This window comes from Doryrhamphus excisus, linkage group LG19, assembly GCF_037039965.1.
Source record: "Doryrhamphus excisus strain RoL-2023G ecotype Guam linkage group LG19, RoL_Dexc_Guam_v1.1, whole genome shotgun sequence".
Lineage (NCBI taxonomy): Eukaryota > Metazoa > Chordata > Actinopteri > Syngnathiformes > Syngnathidae > Doryrhamphus > Doryrhamphus excisus.
Window position 1 is genome coordinate 3,030,736 of NC_136375.1, and position 10,993 is coordinate 3,041,728.

The following is a 10,993-nucleotide window of genomic DNA, read 5'->3' on the forward strand; positions in this document are numbered from 1 at the left end:
GTTTGTGGGCGTGTACTACCGTGTACTTGCGCCAGCGTGTCCACCGTCACATTCCACAAGCAGCATATACTTTGGCCGATGCTTTGCTTAACCCTGATTGGAGTAGCAGGAGGGGATGTGGTGGGTTGTCAAAACACGGCTAATGGTGAGGGGAAGAGTGGGAATGTAAAAGAAACACGGAGATCGTGGCGTAGCTGCTCGTATCCGAGGGGGAGTCCTTGACAAATAGATGGACTGCTAATTGATATATTAGACCTGGGAATAATAACAATTATTGATTATGGATCATTCATTATGGATGAATAATATTCACAGGCATAGTAGCTATTTGTACTTCTATCTATCGACGTAATAATAATAATGTTCAAGATACTGTTGTAAGTGATGATGATGATGATGACTAGGTGGGCTCGAGAGATGAGGAACAGTATCAAAAGTGGATGAGACATTCTGATGAGCTGGTACTGTGGAGTCAATTCCATCACAAACTTTTAGGTCATACTAATAATTTTTGGAATTAAAAATTAAAGCCTTTTTACCGTTTTGAAAACAAACGAGCAATGTGATTAGTTTGGAGCTCGTTTTTGTCCCACATGAAGCCACAAATGGATATCACATCAATGGGGTACATAGTAACTTTTCCAAGTGTCGCCGAACAATTTTACCCTCTTGTTGTCATTATGCTAATGATGTCTACTTTTGACACACAGCTCACTCCACCCTCTCCTGCTAGCTTGACATTTCTCCTCTGATTTCGGATTAACATTTTCAATAAAAGTGTGTGTTGTAATTATTACATTAGCTCCAGGACCCTCCCATTCTCTGTTCAATTGTTCACTTGCCACTAACTACTCACCGCTAATGAGTGATAATGTAAGATGATCCATGAACAGATTTAGAATTTACAACATATATACTAAGGATGTTTTTTTTTAATTGGCTTTTTAACCAATATTAGCTGGTATTGTCCAAACCAAAGAGTTTCAGCTAAAATGAAAGGAATGTGTATAAAACTGTGGTGAGACCAGCCATGTTGTTTGGTCTAGAGACAGGAAGCAGAACTGGAGGTAGCAGAGATGAGGATGCTGAGGTTCTCATTGGGAGTGACCAGGATGGATAAGATCAGGAACAAAGAGAGGCCAGACTGAGATGGTTAGGACATATCCAGAGGAGAGATAGTGAATATATTGGTAGAAGGATGCTGCCAGGTAGGAGGCGTAGAGGAAGACCAAAGAGGAGGTTTATGGATGTAGTGAAGGAGGACATGAGGGTAGTTGGTGTGAGAGAGAAGACAGGGTTGGATGGAGGCGATTGATTTGCTGTGGCGACCACTGAAGGGAAAAGCCGAAGATGCCAATTCTCAATTTCCGATTTTGATAGGAACCGATACCGACATGTGTAACATCACATATGTTTTTCTTGAGTAAAATTGTTTTAAACTAACAATACTTTAAAAATGAGTACCGTTTTGTTGGCTACTCCACCCATTTTTGAGTAGATACTGTAATGAATATTACATATTTTGTATTAGAATGCATTTGTGCCTTGGTTTATGTATACTTGGAAAGATTTAATTTAATTTTAGTTAAAGGGTTCTCGCTTAAAACATATGAATTTGCTGATTATTACTTTGATTGATACACACACATTGTGTGTTTTTTTCTGTATTTCTACTACAACTTTAATTTCCTCACCTCATTTATAAACTTGATGCACTCCAGAAACATGTAATCTTGGTGATGTTCGTTGACCACTCTCTCATCAACAAAGTGCCGAGGATCTAGGGTTGGGTGATCTGCAGTAGAGAGGGATGCAATTTTATCAATTCACCAGTAGGTGTCACTATTGCTTGTTTTGATGCCTATGTTTGATGTGGGGTTATATGCAACACACTGATACTCAATTTTTTCACATTCTGCTACATTCTTAGGTTCTCTCTTACTGGTCTTCCCTGAGATTGTTCCCCAGACACACACATGTAATGGGACAGACTAAAAAACGGTATGCTTTTGGAGGTTTAGAGAGGTAATCAAGTTACCTACCAACAAACTGTGAGCTGCCCCATATGAAAGGCAGAAACTGGAAGTCATCCAGGCCCCATACACCTTGGCTTCCCGCCGGTTCCATTCTGTAAGTCCGCTGAAGTTTCCGCATCACAAAGAGATACCTGCAAAAAGATAGGATTGTGATTTCTATAAGAACTCCACAATAACAAAGATTCCAAATTCAACAATGTTATGAACATTAAATTTATTCATTATCGGTAATAAACTACTACTCTATTTACATACAGAAATTGTTTTTTCACTCTAATATATATTTTTTGATCCTCAGTGCTTGTTAATGTTATTGACACATTAAATGTTCTTTGGTCCATCTTTGGTTATTTTGCAGTTGTGATCGAAAAGAAAAGCACAGTCACGAGAAACACTATTGAATTCGTGAGTGGTTAGCATGTCAGGAGATCGGGAAGATCTGGGTTCGATTCTCCCCTCGGGCATCTCTGTGTGGAGTTTACACGTTCTACCGTGCATGCGTTCTCTCCCACATTCCAAAAACATGCTAAGTTAATTGGCGACTCCAAATTGTCCATAGGTATGAATGTGAGTGTGAATGGTTGTTTGTCTATATGAGCCCTGTGATTGGCTGGCCACCAGTCCAGGGTGTAAGCCGCCTCTCGCCCGAAGTCGGCTGGGATCGGCTCTGGTATACCTAGTGAGGATAAGGGCATAAAAAATGGATGGATGGACATTTATTCGTTGCTGTCCATTTCAGGAATTCTGGAACAGATTGATGATGCTAACCAAGGCTCCACTGTATATTTTATACTTTAAATGTGTTTTGGAAGTGTGTGAGGCATATTTCCTATGGGTGCAACAATACGTAGATGTGTATAGAACTGTTCGATACAAGGGTCACAGTTCGGTACATATTGCTCCATACACGTGTAACACAGCGGCACACTTCCGGTTGACACCTTGACGCAGCCGTGTCATGGTGTCATTCCTCCCTCGCTGTAGCTGCTGCTCACCATCATGGCTGGCATGCTCCAACTGTTTGCTTACGCCCCAGTGATTGAAAGTGATGCACCGATTCCATTGCTGTTTGGGCTAGTAACCATCCACTCAGCGGTGAGTCATGCTTGTGAGCTTGTTATCTTTTGTCGCTATACCGAATAAAGGCGTGAAGAGTGAAGGGGACGGTTCTGAAGCTAAATAGAGTCTAATAATTACAACAGTAACTTTCATTGCAAATGTAGATCCAAAACCTGAAGAGAATGTCAACATCAAGCCAGCAGCAGGGTTAAAAAATAGGGTGCATCAATTACTGGCAGATATTTGCCATTCAGGCTGCACGGCGGGCGAGAGGTTAGCACAGGGGTGGGCAAACTACGGCCCGGGGGCCACATCCGGCCCGCCAAGTGTTTGAATACGGCCCGCCCAATCTTTCCAAAGTATTTCATTTAAACTCAACATACAACCTGGCATCATGGCCTGAGCCAACCTTTTGATGGTTTTATCAATTTCGTTTTTTGACATGGTCTGTTGTTTACAAAGTGCTCCTGAAAAAAGGGACACAAGCACATAATAGATTAGATTATTATAATAATTATTAGAACTATTATGATTATTATAATTATTATATTAATGCTAATTATTATATGAATTATATATAATATTATTGCTATATTTGCATATTTTACATAATAATAATATAATTATTATTATTTTAATTTTATTGTAATTATTATAATATTTTATTATTTTTAAAATATTTAAATATAAATATAAAATAATAAATAATAATAGCAGATTGCATGACAATTTTACAGATACAATAATACCAGGTGGACTGTTACGTGTAAAATATATAGTCTGCCCCCCCCGTAAATTTTGTCATATCAATGCGGCCCGCGAGTCAAAAAGTTTGCCCACCCCTGGGTTAGCACGTAGACCTCACAGCTAGGAGATCAGGGTTCAATTCCACCCTCGGCCATCTCTGTGTGGAGTTTGCATGTTCTCCCTGTGCATGCGTGGGTTTTCTCCGGGTACTCCGGTTTCCTCCCACATTCCAAAAACATGCTAGGTTAATTAGCGACTCCAAATTGTCCATAGGTATGAATGTGAGTGTGAATGGTTGTTTGTCTATATGTGCCCTGTGATTGCCCCGCCTCTCGCCCGAAGACAGCTGGGATCAGCTCCAGCGACCCTTATGAGGAATGAATGAATGAATATTTGCCATTCGATGGTGGGCCAGGTACGTCACCCCCACGAGAAGAGGGGACCTGCTGTGTTTGTGGACCGCAGTACAATACAATACAGTAGTGATCAAGAAAAAGCCACAGTGGCTACTTACCTGTTGAAAACCTTGAAAACAATCGCCAGCTGATCATCTACCCTGAGAGCTCCGACTTTACAGAGACAGCAGAGGAATGCGGCAAAAGCTGCTTCGTGACCTGAAATAGAAATAAAATGAGACTTAAAATGTAATGAGAAACTGTGTGTGTGTGTGTGTTAGGGCTGCACAAAAAAATCTTGATTCAAACTAAGATGCCATCTAATTTCTAAATGACTAAAACATCTTTACTTTGTTTACTTCATTAGCTGCATCCTAAACAAACATTCTCACTATGGTTAGCAGGACGGCAAAAACTTCCAATATGCTACATTTACTGACGTTTTCAGCAGAGTATCAGGATTAAAATGCAATATGAAATATGAATTCAAGCAGTTGTTAACATATATGTGACAGTAGTCCTTGCGTGAGTACTCAGCATGTTGGTCTTCTAATATTACTATATTTGCTGGAGGACAAAACACTGGAACAAATGAGTTCTTTATTCTAACAAAAAGGAAAAACTTGCCACAAAACATGTCAACACTGCCACCGAGTGGTCACTGAGAAGTACTGCATGTTAAATATATAGCATGCAGCGTGTAGGTCTAATGTAATGTCTCCTCCAAGTAACATTACTGATGCCTCCTGACCAGTACAGCACATATGACTTGTCTTTCAATATTTTTTGACTAATAATAGTCCACAGTCAACCATGAAAGAGTGGTTTATTAATGTATTTATTCATTTGTGAAAAACTGTGATAGACAGCACTAGACTATGATCGACAGAGTTAGCGATGTTCAGGAAATGCAATGTTTCTTTGCAGACAAAAAAAGACAAAAGACAAATGAATGAATGATCGCTGTTTTGTGGTTGTCCCCCAGGTTTAGAGACAGCTAATTCCCCCTGAATGCCAAATAAGCCCCTCTACCTGCCCACACGCACAACTTTAAATTATTATTTATTCAAAATTATTGAAATTATTTGTACAAATTACTGTTTACACTGTATATTGTTGTACATATTTGATGTCACCTATTTATTCTCCACATTATTATTATTTATTATTATGCGGGAGCCAGGCAACAACATTTTCACTGCTGTGATATTGTGCAATGACAATAAAGAAAGACTACCTATCTTTCTATTGTGTATTATTAGTCAAAACATATTCAAAAACAAAGGTATTCTGGTCATTCCAGAAAATCGTTATCTCAATTCAAAGCAAAAAAAAAATCATTAATAACATTTTTTTCAGAAATGTTGCATAGTTTCAGTGTCTTCTAGTAGTTGGGTTCTACTTTTCTTTGTTTCATAACCGTTAAGTTTTCATGGTAACTTTGGCCAAGCTCAACCGTTGCCTGCCGCTGCTGCTCCCTCCTTCGTTGGCTTTGTCGTACTTTGCGTGACCCTCATTGAAGAGACTACTGATTTTCTGAACCACGCCTCTGCATCTGAGGTACAGACTTAAACAGCACAAAACAGTTATTTATTTGTGGCGGCCTGCAACGAATATATTTGGCGCTGCCCTTCAGCATGCAACCCAGCCTGTGACCAGTGGGAGTCATGAGTAGGAAAAGTGTGAAGAGGACAAAGCCTGGAGACACCCTTCCGTCTTTTGGTAATACTTTGGTAACAGTTTGGCAGAAGAGCCTTTTACAAACCCTGTTTTTGTTTTTATTTTAATGGAATTGTGGTCCATTCATTCATTTTCTACCGCTTATCCTCACGAAGGTCAGCAATCCCAGCTGCCTTCAGACGAGAGGTGGGGTACAGCCTGGACTAGTCAGGGCACATATAGACAAACAACCATACACACTCACATTCATACCTATGGACAATTTGGAGTGGCCAATTAACCTAGCATGTTTTTGGAATGTGGGAGGAAACCGGAGTACCCGGAGAAAACCCACGTATGCACAGGGAGAACATGCAACTCCACACAGAGATGGCAGAGGGGGGAATTGAACTCCTAGCTGTGTGGCCTGTGCGCTAACCACTTAGCCACCATGCAGGCTTGTGGCACAATGTAGGAATTATTCATTCATTCATTAATTTTCTACCGCTTTTTCCTCACAAGGGTCACGGGGGTGCTGGAGCCTATCCCAGCTGTCTTTGGGCGAGAGGCGGGGCACACCCTGGACTGGTCGCCAGCCAATCACAGGGCATATATAGACAAACAACCATTCACACTCACATTCATACCTATGGACAATTTGGAGTCGCTAATTAACCTAGCATGTTTTTGGAATGTGGGAGGAAACCGGAGTACCCGGAGAAAACACACGCACAGGGAGAACATGCAAACTCCACACAGAGATGGCAGAGGGTGGAATTGAACTCCTAGCTGTGTGGCCTGCGCGCTATCCACTCAACCACCATGCAGGCTTGTGGCACAATGTAGGAATAAAAAAAAACAGTACAAAGGGTAAAATAGACCATAAGGAAATCATCTAAGAAGGTCAAATACCCTAATGAACTGAAGAGGTAATGATTTGGTGTTTATATTATAAACACTTTTAGTCTAATCATTTTTACAAATGTGAATCTTTTGCTTGGCCTAAGTGAACATAACGATACCTGTTCCGTAGTCTATCCTGGTGGAGTTTCCCACAGACTCTTTCAGGTACACCGCTATCTCTGGAGCTGCCGCTTTTTTGTCAGCAGGTAGCAGTGCTGACACCAGATCTTCTGCTTCCTGCACAAAACAACATCACCTCTAAGTACAGTTCCGCTCACGTAGACTCATAATGATTTATGTGTTTGTGTGTATGCAGACCAACCTGTTCGAGTTTAGCAAACCAGTTCCTGAACGCTTTATTACCGAAGCGAGACGGCTGGTCAACAGGAGGGGTCTCACTGATCCATCGATCCAGAGTCCCCAAAAGTTGGATTAGCTTCTCCACAGTCTGTTGGACAAGAAAGAAAAAGGTGACTGCAGGAACACCAAAGACGAACAAGGCAGCAGCCAATGCTCATTGAGAAGATTAGAGTCTCCAAAGGGGTCCAACCAGACCAGATAATGTCTGGGTCTGAATAATAATAATAATAGTAATAGTAATAATAATAATAATAATAGTAATAATAATTCATTCATTCATTCATTTTCTACCGCTTTTCCTCACGAGGGTCGCGGGGGGTGCTGGAGCCTATCCCAGCTGTCTTCGGGCGAGAGGCGGGGTACACCCTGGACTGGTGGCCAGCCAATCACAGGGCACATATAGACAAACAACCATTCACACTCACATACCTATGGACAATTTGGAGTTGCCAATTAACCTAGCATGTTTTTGGAATGTGGGAGGAAAAAAACGGAAGTACCCGGAACAAACCCACGCATGCACGGGGAGAACATGCAAACTCCACACAGAGATGGCCGAGGTTGGAATTGAACCCTGGTCTCCTAGCTGTGAGGTCTGCGCGCTAACCACTCGACCGCCGTGCCGCCAGTAATAATAACAATAATAATAATAATAACAACAACAATAACAATAGTAATAATAATAACAACAATAATAATAACAACAACAACAATAATAGTAATAGTAATAATAGTAAAAAATAATAACAACAACAATAACAACAACAACAATAGTAATAATATTAGTAGTAGTAATATTAATAATAATAATAGTAATAATAATAATAACAATAACAATAACAATAATAATAGTAATAATAATAATAACAATAATAATAACAATAATAATAACAATAATAATAACAATAACAACAATAATAACAATAACAATAATTCCTTCTACTGTGTCTTTTTATTCTCTGGTAGACGGGGTGCATATGAAGTGTGGTAAGACGCAGAGTTACGATACCATCTATTGTACGGAATTGGAACGACATTCACTGACAGTCCTGTTATAAAGTAATCACTTGCTTCACGCTTGGAACTCTGTGGTCTAAATGAAGTACTTGCAAGCAAAAGGTTGGCTAAATGAAGTGAAATCCAATTATATGACATTCAGAAGACACATTCTCAGATATGATATGTGGCGTTCTATGTTCTATCAGTTACTGTAATGTTAAGTGCGACACACAAGCACCAGACTTGATCACCCAAATGACAGGCTTTGAATGATCTCACAACAGACACAATAATCACTAACACGGGCTACTGTTGCGGCCATAACCCGCCTCAGGCTAAAACTCTACTCTGTAAAACGGACGGCACTTCCTGTCCATCCCTCACTCAACTCCTTAGCACCAAAATACAAAATACAGCACTACAGGGTGACCCAAAAAAACGTCCCCCTTGTATCTCCATTATTTATTCACTGATTGCCGTCATGCGTCAGTTCGAATGTGAAAAGGCTCCATCCAAAAGCAGAATTCAGAACTGGGTGGACCACTTCAAGAAGTATGGAACCGTGGAGAACCTCAACGCTGCCAGTGAGAACCGTCCAAGCCACTCGGGACGTCCCAAGAAGCGAACAGCCGAGCTGGTTGAAAGAGTGAGAGAGTCTCTCCAGCAGAGTCCGAAACGCTCTGTGCGTAAGCGAAGTCTGTCCCTCGGTATGTCCCGTGAGACTTGCAGGAGAGTGCTGGTGAACGATATCAGGGCTTACCCATACAGAACAGACGCTGCAGACCCTTACAGCCTCAGACAAGAAGCAGAGGAGGGCTATGGCAGTCAAGATGCTCGAGAAGATTGAGGAGACACCAAGTTTCCTTAACCTCCTTTGGACCTCACATGAAGCCCACTTCCATCTTGATGGAAAGGCGAACTCCAAGACAAATGTCTTCTGGGGGTCCTCCAGACCCAATGAAGTAGCCACCAAGCCCCTGCACTCTCCTAAGTGCACGGTGTGGGCTTCACCAATCTTTATTGAAGAATCTGGCGCCAAGGAGCGGTATGTGGAGGTCCTCAAAACCTTCAAGAATGAACTCCAGACCATCTGCACGTCGCTCATGAGCAAGTTCTGGTTCCAGCAAGACGGAGCAAGTTCTCAAACCTGTCCCGCGATTGGCTGAAAGAGAACTTCGGAAACCGAGTGATCAGTCTCAAGACTGATTTTGAGTGGGCACCCCATAGCCCGGACCTGAGCCCCCCTGATTTTTTTTCCTTGGGGCTATCTTAAGGACAGAGTCTACGCAGGGAAACCCAGAACCATTACGGAACTCAAGAAAGCCATCAGGGAGGAGATGGGAGCCATTATCAATTCAGTCTGTAAGAACTTCATGGACAGCTTCGTGCAGCGCCTCAAGAAATGCACGGAGCTAAATGGAGGCCATCTAGAACATATGCTGAAGAACGGAGAAAAAAAGGCCAATATGATGTGATGTTTTGAATATAATAAACTAGTTATGACCAAAGTTTCATTTCATTCAGACAAAACACTAAGAAACGGGGCTCGTTTTTTTTTTGGGTCACCCTGTATTATGCCATAAATGGCTTATTTTCTCATATTAGGTCCACTTTCTTGGGTAATGGGAGTGTAAATGTGCTTTTTAAGTCAACATACCTCAGAAACTTTATATTCACATGTTAGCTTCTTTCCCTTCACGCTTTCATTCAGAGCCAGAACGAATCCCATATAGTCAGCATAAGCCTGTCATCATTAAAAAAAGGACAACAACAATGATTACGTAGTCAGGCTGTAATAACTGGTCATACAAAGGAACTTGCATGAGAAAATTTGGTTAAGCAACAGGACATTACCTGAGACCGCTTCCACTTTCCCATGTCGGGGACCATGCTAATTTCTTTCTTGGGTACCATGAAGGTTGTTATGACTTCCGGTGGTTCATCCTCAGGAGTGGCTCCTATAAAAAGTTAATCACTTTTATATTTGGGCCACCCCTGCTTAGTGCTTAGTGTCAGTGTTATGCCATGTGGATATGTTGTATGAAGTCTTTCAGGAACTCAAGTAAAACGTCAGGTTAAATGTTCCAGTATGATCATGGGAAAACGCAAAAAAGTGGGCTTGATTACGCTAAACATACACAGAATAAAAACGTAAAGTTTCAATGCAAATGGGTTCAAATCAAACCGCGGGTTCAGGGGTAACACTTTCTTTTCAGATTGCATTTAAAAAGGCTAACTAAGCTACACATCGCATTTTAACTGATACATTTCAAAGCTAACTATTATTTTCCAGGAAGTAAAGCAAAAAAAAGAGTTTCTACATCAGAATAAATCATTTGGCTCTGAAAAAGGTGCAACTCATTTGATTCCAAAAAGCTTTGCTAATACGAGGACTTGTGTTGTGATATTTACACAAGGAATTCCATAACGTTACGCATACACGTGAAAAATCAATACATATGCCAACATCTATGACATAAGAAGCGATGCAAAACTCATGGATCCCCCCCAAAAAACAAATCATACAGGATTAGTTTTACCTGACTGCTTCTCAGATTCCGCCATGGCGAGGCTGTCAGACTTCCAGTGATGGGTCGTCCGCGAACGATCCGACTCTTAGATAAGGCTCTTTGAAGTGATCGAAGGGAGTTGACTCTTTAAAGTAAGAGAAGTCGTTTTTTCTCTCTCCCTCGTGTTTTTTTCCGTTATAGGCACATGTAGGCTTATCCTCATGAGGGTCGTGGGGGTGCTGGAGCCTATCCCAGCCATTCACACTCTCATTCATACCTATGGACATTTTGGAGTCGCCAATAATATATAATATACAATAATGTT

General features: G+C 41.1%; 1 protein-coding gene across 1 annotated transcript in view; it reads right to left on the bottom strand.

Moving 5' to 3' along the window:
• ptpa (protein phosphatase 2 phosphatase activator) overlaps positions 1-10,993 on the bottom strand; it is a 30,947-nt gene that overhangs the window by 19,005 nt on the left and 949 nt on the right. The window contains exons 2-9 of the mRNA XM_058056103.2: positions 10,699-10,813; positions 10,013-10,116; positions 9,816-9,902; positions 7,122-7,247; positions 6,919-7,036; positions 4,357-4,456; positions 2,043-2,167; positions 1,695-1,795 (exon numbers count right to left, since the gene is read on the bottom strand). Coding sequence (XP_057912086.1) covers positions 1,695-1,795; positions 2,043-2,167; positions 4,357-4,456; positions 6,919-7,036; positions 7,122-7,247; positions 9,816-9,902; positions 10,013-10,116; positions 10,699-10,723 — 786 coding nt within the window. The 5' untranslated portion in view covers positions 10,724-10,813. The remainder of the gene's footprint in view (positions 1-1,694; positions 1,796-2,042; positions 2,168-4,356; positions 4,457-6,918; positions 7,037-7,121; positions 7,248-9,815; positions 9,903-10,012; positions 10,117-10,698; positions 10,814-10,993) is intronic.